Source organism: Gadus morhua, chromosome 8, assembly GCF_902167405.1.
Source record: "Gadus morhua chromosome 8, gadMor3.0, whole genome shotgun sequence".
Lineage (NCBI taxonomy): Eukaryota > Metazoa > Chordata > Actinopteri > Gadiformes > Gadidae > Gadus > Gadus morhua.
This window is the reverse complement of record NC_044055.1, coordinates 3,648,855-3,664,938: the sequence shown is the minus strand read 5'-3', so window position 1 is coordinate 3,664,938 and position 16,084 is coordinate 3,648,855. Positions and strand designations below refer to the sequence as shown.

Here is a 16,084-nt window from a genome sequence, read left to right as displayed (position 1 = left end):
TTAAAGATAGCAAAAACAGGAAGATGATCGCTTATGTCATTTATAAGGAGCCCAGCTGTTACTTGACTAGCTATTGTATTTATGAAAATATTATCTATCAATGTGGCTGTGTCCTTTGTTATTCTACTTGGTTTTGTAATAAGAGGAAATAAACTATTACTATACATTGTGTTGATAAAATCAATTGTGTTATTGTTTCCATGGGGATTAAGCAGATCAATATTAAAATCTCCACATATAATATGAACCTTGTTGTGGTTTAAGTTAGCAAACATTGCTTTACAAGTGAAAGTGTCTCGACAGGATCCAGGTGTTCTATACACACAGCTAATAATTATATTTTTGGATTTCTCAACTGTAATTTCTATAGTTAAGGATTCAAGAATATCATCTATGTTTATTGTCATGCTTTTAAGCATGGTACATCTTAGAGCTGTGTCAACATATAGTGCAACTCCTCCTCCTTTTTTGTTTGTCCTGTTAGATGTAAACAGCTCGTACCCCTCCATTTCCACATTATGACCTTTCTCATTATCAAGCCAAGTCTCAGATACAGCAATTACATTAAATTTATTAAATTGGCACAGGTAATCCTTGATTTTGGTAAAATTTTTGTAGAGACTTCTACTGTTGAAGTGTATAATAGAGAAAGTAGTACCCCTTCTTACACTTTTAAATTGTTCGTCAGAGTAGTATTCACAATTGTTGTTTATGTTATTATAAAAGTGTTTTTCAGGATCAATTTCATTACAAACCTCATACATTTTGTGCTCCGTGTGGTCAAAGTTTGCAAAATTTAAATGTTCATACTTGCTATAGAGATTATATTCGCAGACTTCCCCAACATTATCATCGTCTAAAAACTCAACATCATCAATATTTCTGAATGGGTACAAGTAGTCATCCACAGAATCTGTCATTAGCTTTTAGAGCAGTAGCTTTTAGAGCAGTACACACACGCAGGATTTTGTATAGGAACTACCTAACTTTTCTAGTTGATCAATGCTCCAGATGCACAGAACTTTAGCCTGTTCAGGTATGCCATTCAATTTAACAAACACTTTACAGTTAGAGGTCCAAGTGGCCTGAATTTTTCCCTGCTTCTTCATGACCCTTGCTTGTCTTGCAATATCTGCATTCTTTTTTGTGAGATGCTCATTTATATAGACATTTGTGCCCTTCAATCGGCGGCCCTGCCTGAGCAGGTCAATTTTGTGCTTTCGGTTTGCAAAGCGAGCAATGACAACATGTTTGTCTTTTTGTTTTTTTGTTGGGATTATGTGGCAAGCTTCAATGTTGCGTCTGTCGATAGCTATCTGTTTGTCATGGAGGAAGGCTGTTACCTGAGCCTCAGCTGAATCATCATGGTCAGCACTATCCACCACACTCGCATCCCCATTCAGGGCCCGAGCATAAGACCGTGGCTTGATCACTAGTCCAGTTATAATTACGTCATTCATGCGCGTATACTGCTCTAAGTCAGATACACGCGTTTCCAAATAGTTTATCTTGTTCTGCTGGTCCTCATTTACCATCTTAAGGTCCTTGAGAGAGAGAGAGAGAGAGAGAGAACCTCATCCATGGATAAGGACGTAGGGGTTTGCAGCACTACTACTCACCTTATTCACATTTTCTGTGTCCCGGTCGGGATTCGAGTCGGGATTTGAACCGACCAACCACTGGAGAGTTTTCCAACTCCTGCCTACCCAGTTGGCCATGGATGTCAACCGAGATGGCTGGCATGGTGTCACAATTGTTTAAGTTAGGAATAAGGTGAATAGGCCACCATGAAATAATTTACTTAACTTTTCCCACAAATTACATTTCTAAATAAATAAACAGATAAAATAAAAAATGTATGCATACAAAAATTACTTGATTACTTGAAATAAATAAAACAGGAAAATGTAAAATAACAACAAAAAAACAACATAATGTATACATTTCCTGCACCTGTCCTAGGCGTCCAAATGACGTCAAAGGTGAAATGCTACAGCTACATGAAAACTAATGGTACAGAAAACATATTGAAACATTAAGAAGTAGTATAAAAAAGACGTCTAAAATGAGTCTAAATTTGACGATGATAAGACGTCAGCCCGACGTCTCATTTGGATTATAAATAGCCCTTACACCGGAGGTCCAACGGACATCAACATTAGACATTCGGTAGTCGAAAAAAAGACGTTGCCTGGCGTTACAAAACAACCCCTTCAGTGGACCGAAATTTGACAACCAATAATGACACAGAATAGACGTCACGCCGATGAGACATTGGGCAGTGGGATCATGTATACAGTTCCTGCACCTGTCATAGGCGTCCAAATTACGTCCAAAAAATGTAACCAGTTCAATTGTGAAATGTTGAACGTCAATGTGACGTCCAAGTTGGGTCATGGTTTGACATCCAAATAGTGGACCTAGTTTGGACGTCTAATAGATGTCCAGAATTGTTGTGAATTGTGTTGATTGTCCGATCGCGCGCTGCAAGACGCTTATTTGCAAAAAGTTTACTGAAGTTCGGCTTTTGTCCCACCCCTTTGACCCGCCGCGGTCACCCGCCCGCACGCTGGCCTTCCCACGATGCCTTGCCCCACATGAGCACGCGTCCAATACAAAGTGAATGGAAGGCAAGTTCCACACTGGAGGCCACATGAGCCGTTAGGACCATGAAAAAATAGAGTGAACGCACCTGGTTGCATTGGTCTGGCCCAGGTCCAGGTTCAGCCATCAACTATGCTTATGATTATAGTATACACATTTAAACCAAGCTGATATATGGGTGTCCGTGAAGCTTACTTAGTTTGCTTGCATTGTGTTTTAACAATATCTGTGATGTAATCAAGCCCAATTCGTGTAGAGCAATTACATACTAATTTGACTTTTGTACGATTTGTGTTTTTTGGTTGAAAATGTAATTTGTTCGGAGCTTTCCCATAATTAGTGTAGAAACCATTTAGGGTGTCATTTAGAAGCATAGCTTCCCTCATTGTTGGAGGAAAAATGACCTCATATTGGACATGGTCGTGCTCATTAGAAGTAGACGAACATGTGTGAGACTGTCAAGAAAGGGGGGAGGGGGGGGAAGAGAGAGAGAGAGAGAGAGAGAGAGAGAGAGAGAGAGAGAGAGAGAGAGAGAGAGAGAGAGAGAGAGAGAGAGAGAGAGAACCTCATCCATGGATAAGGACGTAGGGGTTTGCGGCACTACTACTCACCCTATTCACATTTTCTGTGTCCCGGTCGGGATTCGAGTCGGGATTTGAACCGACCACCCACCAGTTAGTTGTCCAACTCCTTACCCAGTTGGTCATGGATGCCAACCGAGATGGCTGGCATGGTGTCACAATTGTTTAAGTTAGGAATAAGGTGAATAGGCTACCATGAAATAATTTATTTAACTTTTCCCACAAATTGCATTTCTAAATAAATAAACAGATAAAATAAAAAATGTATGCATACAAAATTACTTGATTACTTGAAATAAATAAAACAGGAAAATTTAAAATAACAACAAAAAAACAACATAATGTATACATTTCCTGCACCTGTCCTAGGCGTCCAAATGACGTCAAAGGTGAAATGCTACAGCTACATGAAAACTAATGGTACAGAAAACATATTGAAACATTAAGAAGTAGCATAAAAAAGACGTCTAAAATTAGTCTAAATTTGACGTTGATAAGACGTCAGCCCGACGTCACATTTGGATTATAAATAGCCCTTACACAGAGGTCCCACGGACATCAACATTAGACATTCGGTAGGAGTAAAAAAAATAAAGACGTTGCCTGGCGTTACAAAACAACCCCTTCAGTGGACCGAAATTTGACAACCAATAATGACACGGAATAGACGTCACTCCGATGACACATTGGGCAGTGGGATCAGTGGCTACAGTTTCTGCACCTGTCATAGGTGTCCAAATGACGTCCAAAAAATTTAACCAGTTCAATGGTGAAATGTTGAACGTCAATGTGACGTCCAAGTTGGGTCATGGTTTGACATCCAAATAGTGGACCTAGTTTGGACGTCTAATAGATGTCCAGAATTGTTGTGAATTGTGTTGATTGTCCGATCGCGCGCTACAAGATGCTTATTTGCAAAAAGTTTACTGAAGTTCAGCTTTTGTCCCACCCCTTTGACGCACCGCAGTCACCCGCCCGCACGCTGGCCTTCCCACGATGCCTTGCCCCACATGAGCACGCGTCCAATACAAAGTGAATGGGAGGCAAGATCCACACTGGAGGCCACATGAGCCGTTAGGACCATGAAAAAATAGAGTGAACGCACCTGGTTGCCTCGGTCTGGCCCAGGTCCAGGTTCAGCCATCAACACCGAGATAAGACCAGATCCGGATAGACCTAATGAAAAACTCAGTGTTAAATATCACACTGGTAATAACATAAATCACAATGAAATATGAGGTGAAAGCACAGTCTGTGTAACACTTATGAATTAAATTTTCAATTTCAAAACATAAAAATTAAAATTGGAATATAGTAATTCTAATATTCTGTTTTTTGTTTGTCGAGTATATACGGAAATACATTTTTTTGGTCAATTTTTGTGTTGAGGTTGATAGAAAATTGGATAATAGAAAAATGGAAAATCGGACGGAAAGGTAATGTTTCTGAATGCGTCTCTCGGCTTCCCCCCTCCCTGAATGATCAGTGGCTGCGCACAGAAAACGCAGGGGACTCGTACCGTTACCTTTCGATGTGCAAATGGTTGTGCTCTCACGCAGCTAATTTCGATCAGCTAATTTGTGTGTGTGTGTGTGTAGGGGGGGGGGGGGGGTCAAGGCTAACGATGTCACCGCTCCTCCTGGAGGATACCGTAGGCCTGTGGACTTATCAGCAGCAAATAATTCTGCATTACAATTGTCCTCACCCCATACACGTCTACTCACTATGAGCAGCTAATGGACAGCCGGCACGTACTACACGAACTAGGACACTTATAATTGCCAAATTAATATTGCAATTGATACTGACGCCAACGCTTTATTCATTGTAATCACTATGGCCCAATGCTGCAAGTGAACCCTCCTATGGCCTAACGATATGCCTAGTCTCAACAAGCATCTGATCTTCATATTCAACTATGTACCCTGGTGCTGAACTTCCATCATTAAACTATGAATGATCATGCATGTTTGTATTCTTGACAATAAATGCGTTATCTTTGCACCAACTCAGTAGAGATGAGTAGACCCATTAGACCCATAGTGCGTGATTTACCAGAAAAACTGTATATTCTCCATAGCAACGTATGTTCAGAGTACAGGATTAGATACTTCATTAATTTTAGGTCATAGCAATACAATAACAGGTCATAGTTACTGTAAATAAGTATCAACAGGTTCAGGCATCAAGTGTTTTTCATAAAAAAAAATATTTTTTGTCAACAGGTTATAAAAGTCACATTATTCAAAAAAAGTAATTCAACTGACCCAGGAAGTGATGGACAACCCTTTGAACGAAAAAAGGTAAAACATTCAACTAGGGCTACTCTGACTTGTTTTAACAAGACAAACACAAATGAACCATTAATCACACACCAAATGAAACCTGAGGGCAGTGAGGTAAGGTGCCTTAAGGTGCGGCCACACCAGACGCGTATCTCGCGTAATTTTTACGCGAGATACGCGCGTAAAATGTTGCTTGACCATTTTGTGTCAAAAATGGTCGCATACGCGCCATACGCGCCATACGCGCCTACGTCACTCGCCTAGATGAGTCCATGTCCATGCAAGTGAACGGAGCGTTCCCTCTTCGTCATAACTATCAAACCAAACATCCTTCACATTCACCGAGCGAACATTACAAAAGTAAAATGCACATTTCTCGCTAAAAATGTTTCCATAAACGCATTTAATGGCGTAACTATGTTACTATTTCCACCCAGAATAAAGATAGTTGTCGGCCGTGGCTGCGCTGGAGTCCGAGGTAGGAAACCCAAACGCCGCCGTGTTTGGGTGATAGAGTTTAGATCGGGTTAGATTAAATAATCTCTGATATAAATAACAATAATCGGGTTAAATAACTTCACATGGTGTGTCTGGTGTGTTTCCAGCATTCGTAGCGTTGATCAGCAGATATATAGTCCGCCAAGACGTTGAGGTTGCTTAACCAGAGACTCTGTCCATGCAAGTGAACGGAGCGTTCCCTCTTCGTCATAACTATCAAACCAAACATCCTTCACATTCACCGAGCGAACATTATGAAAGTAAAATGCACATTTCTCGCTAGAAATGTTTCCATACAAGCATTTAATGGCGTAACTATGTTACTATTTCCACACAGAATAAAGAAAGATGTCGGCCGTATGCTTCTGTCCAAGCTCACTACTCTCTGCCAGTGACGTCGGGTCAAGCTCAACGCTGATTGGGCAACGCGGCTAATCGTCATGCGTATGAGCGTAAAAAGTTCAATTTGTTGAACTCTTGAAATGTACGCGATATACGCGCGTTACGCGCGTAAATATACGCGCCTCATACGCGCGTTACGCGCGTAAAATTTTGCTTTTACGCGTGTAACGCGTGTAAACCAATGGTTCCCTATGGAAAAAATGGCGATTTTATACGCGAGGTACGCGTCTGGTGTGGCCGCACCTTTAAAGGCTTGATTCCACCGGACGCGTTACGGCAACGTTACGGCAGCGGCACGTCTTGGCCGCGGTCACCGCAGCAGATAGGTTCCACTCTAATCAATGAGACCATTTCCACCGGGCGCGGCTGCGCAACGTCCCAGGAGCGGCTCGCCGTGCCGCAGCACTATCATTCCGTAGCATTTCTATTTTTGCCGCAAGCCGTTGCTGAACCGCGTCAATTTCAACAGAGCAGATCGATCAGGGCAGGAAGTGAAAAAGTAAAAGCCATAGAGCATTCCGGTCAATTTTCAAAATAAAACACAATAAATAAAACACCAACATTATTACGTCATGACCGGTGGCACCAGGTCAGCAGTCAATCAATCAAAGGGTCTCAAATCATCCTTTTTATAAGAACAATGTCAGAAAGGACAAAGCCTGGCATTTAATTGCAGTAGTTTTGGGAGTGGAAATGCAAGCAGGGCAAAGTCGCGGCCAAGACGTGCCGCAGCCGTAACGTTGCCGTAACGCGTCCGGTGGAATCCCCGGGTTACAATGCAGCCTCCTCCCCCTGCCACTATAAGGTTGGGGTGCATTGCAGGCCCAAGCCCACTGGCTTGCGGCCCTCTGGTTTCATTTTCAGCAGTGTGGTTTCAGTAGCTCTAGTTGAGTCATACCTATAGGGCGCGAGCTAGGGGGGCTTACAATGCCTCCCCCGACCTTGTAGTGGCGGGGGGGAGGATGCATTGTAAGGCACCTTGACCTCAAGGCCCCCTAGTTTAATTTTCAGCAGTGTGATTAATGGTTTATGTGCGTTTGTCTTGTTACATCATGTCAGAGTAGCCCCAGTTGAATGTTTTAGCTCTGGTGAACAACGGTTCATGTGTGTTGTGTGGTTCAAAGGGTTTTCCATCACTTCCTCGGTCATCGACGATGACGGGTTATCCTCCTGTGTCAGTTGTTCTAACAGTGTATTTCATTGTTTCCCGGTTTTGAAACCTTGTAAATGGGATTCTGCAAACAGGTTTTCAGACATTGAAAAACAAGTTTTGAAAGGTTGAACATTTAGTTTTAAAAACTTGTAAAGGTGTACGTTTACGCCATTGCAACGTATTTTTTCAGAACTGACTTTTCAGCACTGACTTTTCAGAGATTTGACCACAAAGACGCAAGTTTTGAGTCACGTGAATATTGGCAGTGTTCTGTTGCGCACTCGTTTTGAAACTCCTGAAGAAAAAAAAAACGTTCCTGGGGGCGGGACCATTTAGCTCTAAACCTATTGGTTGCTCTCAGCTGACGTACATTCCAATCACATGTGCCGTTCACGGGGCTGTGCGTGATTGACAGTGCTCTGCCGATGAAACGAATGTGATTGTAATGTACGTCAGTACATTCCAAGGGGTCAGACAACTATCATGCCGTCGCAGTCCACCGCCCAGACTCCCCCATCCGCCAACACCCGCATGGGGATAAGGGAGGGACGAAGGATGTACACGTGCCGTTCACCGGGCTGGGCGTGACTGACAGTGCTCTGCCGGTGACAAGAATGTGATTGGAATGTACGTCAGCCGAGAGCAACCAATAGGTTTAAAGCTAAATGGTCCCGCCCCCAGGAACATTTTTTTTTTCTTCAGACTTGACTGTCAGGAGTTTCAAAACATATGCGCGACAGAACACTGCCAATATTCACGTGACTCAAAGCTTGCGTCTGTGTGGTCAAATCTCTGAAAAGTCAGTGCTGAAAAGTCAGTTCTGAAAAAATACGTTGCAATGGCGTAAACGTACACCTTTACAAGTTTTTAAAACTAAATATACAACCTTTCAAAACTTATTTCTCAATGTATGAACCTGTTTGCAGAATCCCATTTACAAGGTTTCAAAACCGGGAAACAATGAAATACACTGTTAGAACAGTGCCAGATTTGAAACTCTGCAAATGCGCTGGTGAAATTGTTTGAACTTTGAAAATGTGTTGGTGAAAATGATGAAGAAGATAAAATAGAACACAAAATGATGTTTACAGATGTTTGAATTTTAGTTTGAATTTTTTTCAGGTTATAATCTACTTTTTTCAGTGTTGCAAAACCTTTTTTACAAGGTGTTGAGTTTTCAAACCCAGACTTACAAGCCTTTGAAACTTTTTTTTTCAGGCTTGAATTATGGCAGGAAACTGGCTCCATAAGCCGACCCATATACATGCAACTCTCGGTAACGGTTGCCGCAACACTACACACAACAAGTAAACACTCAACAACACACAACTACACTCTACCGACCGCACACACCAAACCCGTTAACCCCAATACAAAAAGACAATAAAACCCCTTTTCCCCAACCGGCATCTCGGATCCCCAGAATCCCCGGCTCGACCCTAAAGGAGTCGCCACAATATGCCTTTTACTCATATCCCATATTAAAAACACAAATCCAACACTGCATAGCTCACGTTATAGTGACTACAACCCGAACATGAATATGGATCAAACGAATCGAATGAATTAATATTCAGAAAAAAACTTTCAGAAACAGCCATTATGCCAGGGCGGGCCAGCATACAAAAACCCGGTCCAACACGAGCTTCTACACAAGGCGGAGTAGTTGAAAAAGTTGATTATGTCATCGTAAGTAACTCAAAGAGAGCTGTTTAGCCATTGCTAATTTAGGCTGCAATCTGATGGTGCACGAAACCGCTATCCGCTGTCTGCGTCGACCATGATGTTACGTAAAGACGTCACTGGACAGAACTAATGAGTACGAGAGGGGTTTCTGAATATTATTATTTTTTGGTAGCTACTGTAAATATTTTAAATTATAAATGTATTGAAGAAGAAAATATATGCAAAAAATATATTTTTTTTTTTCATGAATCTGATTGGGTGGGCCCACTGTCAATCTGGGTGGGCCTGTACCAACCAGCCCCCCCCGTATATCCGCCCTACACACACACACACACACACACACACACACACACACACACACACACACACACACACACACACACACACACTACAAACTGCGCGCAGCCACCGATCATTCAGGAAGGGGAGGGGGTTAGCTTCCAGCGCAGACGAGAGAGCATTCAGAAACAGAAACTTTCCGTTTATCTATTTGTTTATGTTATCCAATTTAGCTCAAAAGATTTATCGCACGCTGCAAGACGCTAATTTTGCAAAAAGTTTACAGAAGTTCAACTTTTGTCCGACGGTCCAACATAAAGTGAAAGGAAGGCAAGTGCCACACTCGAAACCACGCGAGCCGTTAAAAAAAGGAAGTGAACGCACCTGGTTGTATCCCCAGCAGACGAGAGACGCATTCAGAAACAGAACCTTTCCGTTTTTTTATGTCAGCCAAAATATCTAATTTCCGTTTACCTCGACGAACAAAGAACGGAATATTAAGAAATTGAACTCAATATTCCATTTTTTTTTAAATTGATAAGAACTGATAAGCGTTACAAGGACCCAATCGTGCGCTGCAAGAAGCTAATTTGCAAAAAGTTTACAGAAGTTAAACTTTTGTTCGACGGTCCAATACAAAGTGAAAAGAAGGCAAGTGCCACACTCGAAACCACGCGAGCCGTTAAAAAAAGGAAGTGAACGCACCTGGTTGTATCGGTCTGGCCCAGGTCCAGGTTCAGGCTTCAACGCAGAGATAAGACCAGCTCCGGTTAGACCTAATGAAAAACTCAGTGTTAAATATCACACTGGTTATAACATAAATCAAAATGAAACATGAAGTGAAATCCACAACATTTACGGTCCACATTTCTAATGTTAGTTTTGGGGCTGATAACCACTGATTACGTCCATTCGATAACGTTCCAAACGGGTGCAAAGGAAAATCAGCACCACAACAACTCTATTGTATCAGGTGACAATATAACTGATCAGAGAGTGTTTCTGTCCTACCTTGGCTGTCCCGGCTGCGTCTCCTGAGAGCAGGAGGATGTGAGCTCCCTCTCTCTACCGCGCCTCTTCAAGCTGAACTGGGAGGGCTACACCCTCCCAGGTGTGGGGGGGGGGGGGGGGGGGGGTGGCTATGTCATTATTTTAAGTCACACCATTTACAAGAAACGCTCCGGTTTCCAGTTGCGGCTGCTGAATTGTATTTTTAGGGGGGCTGAAAGTTTGTAAACCAAACCCCTGTAGGGGTTTCTGGGGGCATCCTCCCCCCGAAGATTCTTTTGTGATTTTCACATACAAATGAAGCATTCTGGTGCATTAGGACAAAATAATAAAGACAAAACAGAACATTTCCTTACAAAGACGAATGGAGTCGTGGAACTAAGTTTTAACTTAATTTATTTGCCTTGTAGAATTCAGCAAGATTAAAAGTGCAAATACATCAATAATAATATGCTCTGTGCACTAGAACCCGGAAGTCAACTGACGGTGTCGGCATTCTAGTTTCCGGTCTACTTACTGACCCAGTCCATAGCGTGAATGTCTGGCTTTTCTAGATGTCTCCAAGACCTACCGACAATAAATGTTAACGATGTTCACCGCATTGTTGGTGCTAGTTCCCTTGCACCTATACAAGCAAGCGGGAAAAAGGATTTAAGATCTATATTTCGAGTTATTTGCATAACTTTGAGGGTAGGTAACAGACTACCGGCTTTTTAGTGAACATTTGTTAGCGACAACATTTTTTTTCTGTATTTAAAACCCTTAACTGTCCGTTGTACTAACTGTACCAACGTGTGTCCATTTTTTAGTGTCTAGCAAAGATAAGGGAACATCGGAGGTGATTATCGGAGCATTGTGCCACAGGTCCATGAAGAAATCAGAGCTTGAGTAAACCAACCGTTATAAACAAACCGTTATACGCCTGTTTCTTTTATAACAGTGTCCGTGGGGGGATTTAGCTGAGGTCATATGTTTAATCAATACAAACATGTATAATTAAAAAAACAGCACAAATGTACACACAAGCGCACTTTCCTCGTCAGCCACCACAACACGCAGAAAGCTCCAGCCGAGAGCGCCCACCACGGCCCCAACACAGTGCAAGCACGCGAGCCGCACACAGACACAAACACACCAGCTTCACATTGCCTCAAACTCCACAAATGTATCTTTTTGTATAGCACTGTAGTGCTCACGGTCAACACACACTGTACTAGTAGCACTGTACTCATGGTCTAAGACCATCGGAACGGGTAGCTCAGGCTCTTCGGGGTCGGAGCAAGGCTCGGGACTCGCCGGTCTCTCTCTTCGCTCCCACACACCAGCCCGTGTTACCGGCTGGAAGCTGAGCACAACTGTACACAGCAGTGTTGGTTTGATCCGCCTTCACTCCGTTGAAGCTTGTGAAGTCTTCTAACATTACATTTCCGTTGTTTGGTTGGGTTTTCCATCTTTTTACTATTTATAGTTGCCGTGGTAACTGATACGGGAAGTAGACCGGAAACTAGTATGTCGACACCTGGCGACACCGGATGTTCGCTTCTAGAGTTGTGCACAGAGCCTATTGGGAATTATAAACAAGTTAACATTCTCTCTCTGTCTGTAGCCTATGTGTGTTTGTGAGAGAGTGAGAGAGAGAATGTGATTCTAAAAGGGGTGAGTGTGTTACGTGTAGCCCAGGCTTCATAAGCTGTGAAAAAGTTAAAGGAAGAAAGAGTAAAAGTCCGCTATTACTTTGTATGAATGTGTGAGAGAGCGATAGCTGGCATTTATGGGGTTAACTGCGTCGGACAGAGCAGAGACGTGCGTCATGACGTCACGGTGAAGCGGCGTTGCAGGTGCGCATAACTGCGTGATAATTAGTGGGAGAGGAGAGAACGCACCGTTCGGTTGCACGATTGAAAAATATCTAGAAGTAGTTAAAAGTATCTAGAAGTAGTTGGAAAACACCGCGAGCTGACTCAACAGTCCACAGTTGATGTTGCCCGCTCGGCGGTGAGTTTAATGTGTCTTTTGAATGTGGGGAGCGTCAAGTGGAGGTGTGTGTGCGTCAGTGCGAACTTGTCGCTAACTGCTAAATTGAAACCTTGTGCGTTAGCCGCTAGTGTAGCGACCAAGGCGAATTAGCATTGAACTCGAGCTAACGCACGAGTTAACTGCTAACACCGTGGAGTAATTCTAAATGTTAAGCTATTGTGTGCATTGTATGGAAGGAGAGAAAAAGGGGGATTCATTATTTAATTCGGACAATTGATGCTAAAAGGCTATTTTGAGTTATTTGAGTTTTTATTTCATTCAATGGTAAAGTTATAAAGTTATTATTATTATTATTATACACAATTATGAAGTGCTTTGAGCGGCTGGTCAGAACCCACATCTGCTCTACCCTTCCCAACACCCTGGACCCCTTTCAGTTTGCATACCGTCCAAACCGATCAACAGACGATGCCATTGCCCTAGCTACACACGCCACCCTCTCCCACCTGGAAAAGAGCAACACATATGTGAGGATGCTGTTTGTGGACTACAGCTCAGCATTCAACACTATTGTGCCTGCCAAGCTCGTCCCGAAGCTCAGGGGCCTGGGTCTTAAAACACCCCTGTGCAACTGGATCCTGGACTTCCTGACGAGCAGACCCCAGGTGGTGAGAATGGGCAACCACACCTCCTCCTCACTGACCCTGAGTACCGGGGGCCCCCAGGGCTGCGTACTCAGTCCCCTCCTGTACTCCCTGTACACGCATGACTGTGTGGCAACACACAGTTCCAACATCATCCTGAAGTTTGCAGACGACACTACCATCCTGGGTCTCATCTCTAACAACGATGAGACCGCCTATAGAGATGAGGTAAGGGTCTTGGCAGACTGGTGCCAAGACAACAACCTGTCTCTCAACGTCTGCAAAACCAAGGAAATGATCGTGGATTTCAGGAAGCTGCAGAGGGGGGGTCAGGACCCCATACACATCGAGGGAGCTGAAGTGGAGAGAGTCTCCAACTTCAAATTCCTCGGTGTGTACATCAAGGATGACCTAACCTGGTCCATGCAGGCAGGCTCAGCAGTCAAAACTGCACAGAAGCGGCTATACTTCTTGAGGAGACTCAAGAAGTTTGGCATGTCTTCAAAAACTTTTACAGATGCACCATTGAGAGCACCCTCTCAGGCTGCATCACTGCCTGGTATGGTAGCTGCTCCGCTGCCGACCGCAAGGCCCTGCAGAGGGTGGTGAAGACAGCGGAGCGTATCACCGGCAGCCATCTCCCCTCCGTGCAAGGCATCTACAACAGTAGATGCCTGAGGAAAGCAAAAAAGATTCTAAAGGACAACAGCCACCCAGGCTATGGACTGTTCTCATTGCTGCCGTCTGGTAGACGCTACCGGAGCATCCGAACACGGACTACCAGACTCACAAATAGCTTTTTCCCCCTGGCTGTAAGGCTTCTGAATCAGAAACACTGAACCTCTGAACAGTTGCCACCTCCACCTACTCCCTGCTCCCCCACTCATACAATTCACTTCATAGATATATTTGCACAATTTTAAAAACTTTTAACTTATCCTTAGCATTTCTTTTTAACTTATTCTCTATTCACACTTAAACTGCTGCTAGCCCTTCTACTGTACTCTAATTGTGGAATGTTAATGTTAAATGTTATATTGTTATAATGTCATAGTGCTACAGAGATATATGTTGTTTTTTTAAATTGTTGTATGTTAATGTTACATTTTATATGGTTTATTGTCATATTGTTTTAGAGTTTTATGTTATTTTTGTTATATGTATGACGTCTACTGCGTAGATGAATGATGCTTGCCAAGTCGTAAGAATTTTGCTGTGCTGAAGCAATTTGGTACATGCAACAATAATCAGACTTTGACTTTGACTTTGAAGTGAGACCTATGTGGGTAATATATTTTTGTTAATTGATTTAAATTAATATATAGGTCATATTTATGTTATTATTTATTTTAACTGAAACAATGGCCTGTTGTAATTTACTGAGATGTATGAATGTGGCCTGTTCTACAGGTCAGGTTTTTGTGAAGGATTTGAATTGGTGACGCTCGATGTCGAGGGGACATCAGCGACACCGGTAGTCAACGATAGATAGGAGACCAGCACTGGATAGCCACCAGGCAGCTTCCAGACATCCGCTGGAGATAACCAGATGGCGAGCCGAAACTAAGGAACAGAGTCAACTGAACTACCTCCCAAACCTGCGGTGTGGTAGGAAACACAAAGATCAAAGGGCCCCAACGATATAAACTGAGCTCATATCAAGGAAGAGAAGACCATAAAGACATTTCTTTATATTTCTATTTTATTTTGCGCGCATTTTATTATTTTCCATATTGAAAATTGTTGTTAACAATACAGTTCTGAAACTATGTTTTGTGTGAGTGTGGTCAGTGTTGATGTTCCATCCTGGGCTCCATGAGCGTTAACCTAGAATCCTGGTAACTGGTCCAACTTCGAATTGAAACCGAAACCCAAAAATACCTGTAACCTCATAAGGCAAAGAGGGGTTACATACGGCCAATCTATTGTGTTGGTAACTTCACTGATAAATCTATCTACAGTCAAGTATGCATTAAGACAAATATGATAAAATATCAATATAATATGCCACCTTTTATGTGTGGTTGTTCAAGAAAGACTGAAGGCAGATAACTATACAATATACACTTGAAAGGGGTGGGGTGGTGGTGTGCGGTTGTGAGGGCCGCTGTAAACCAGTGTCCATCCTCAGGGGAAGGGGGGGGACAGAGAGAGACAGAGAGACAGAGAGAGAGAGAGAGAGAGACAGAGACAGAGAGAGAGAGAGAGAGAGAGAGAGAGAGAGAGAGAGAGAGAGAGAGAGAGAGAGAGAGAGACAGAGAGACAGAGAGAGAGAGAGACAGAGACAGAGAGAGAGACAGAGAGAGAGAGAGAGAGAGAGAGAGAGACAGAGAGACAGAGACAGAGACTACATTACTTGTACTGAAACTTTGCTAGTCTCTCTTTCAGTGCAGCAAAGCGGTCAATGACTTTCTCATTGAAAAAATGCATGGACTAGTTCCCTCTCCATGGAGAGCATGGCCAGTGCATTCAGACGTTCCTGACCCATTGAATTCCGCATGAATGTCTTAAATATTTTCAAAGTTGAGAAACATCTCTCAGCTTCAGCTGTTGTCATAGGAGTAGTTATGAGAATGTTCAACAAACTCAGTCTCAGAGAATGTCTCCTGGAGGTTGTAGCTCATGATAACCTGGTACAGTGCCAGTGCACCACAACAAGCCTTGATTCAGGATTCTCATAGATCAGAGACAGTTCCGTCTTGAGCTTTGCCTTGTTCAGCATGGTATATGCCTTCACAGTGGCATTCAGAGCATCAGCAGGAAACGAATGGCAGTACCTTTCAAACATATTTCCTTGTACTAAGGTAGCACTCACAAGGTCGCTTTGGTGTGAGCCAGGATGGTGTCGCAGACCTCTTCAGACAGCCTCTGCTTCGCCTCTTCTGTCAAAGCCGTCCTTAGTCTGTCGGTTCCTGATGGTTCTTGCAGAGTCTCTGAATGCAAACAAACCAATAATGTGTTTGTTAG

General features: G+C 43.0%; 1 protein-coding gene across 1 annotated transcript in view; it reads right to left on the bottom strand.

Moving 5' to 3' along the window:
- Nucleotides 1–16,084, bottom strand: part of LOC115548598 (verrucotoxin subunit beta-like) — a 205,966-nt gene that overhangs the window by 90,734 nt on the left and 99,148 nt on the right. The window contains exons 6-9 of the mRNA XM_030363347.1: nucleotides 10,500–10,592; nucleotides 10,194–10,264; nucleotides 4,291–4,361; nucleotides 3,216–3,329 (exon numbers count right to left, since the gene is read on the bottom strand). Of these exons, the coding sequence (XP_030219207.1) occupies nucleotides 3,216–3,329; nucleotides 4,291–4,329 (153 nt within the window). The 5' untranslated portion in view covers nucleotides 4,330–4,361; nucleotides 10,194–10,264; nucleotides 10,500–10,592. The remainder of the gene's footprint in view (nucleotides 1–3,215; nucleotides 3,330–4,290; nucleotides 4,362–10,193; nucleotides 10,265–10,499; nucleotides 10,593–16,084) is intronic.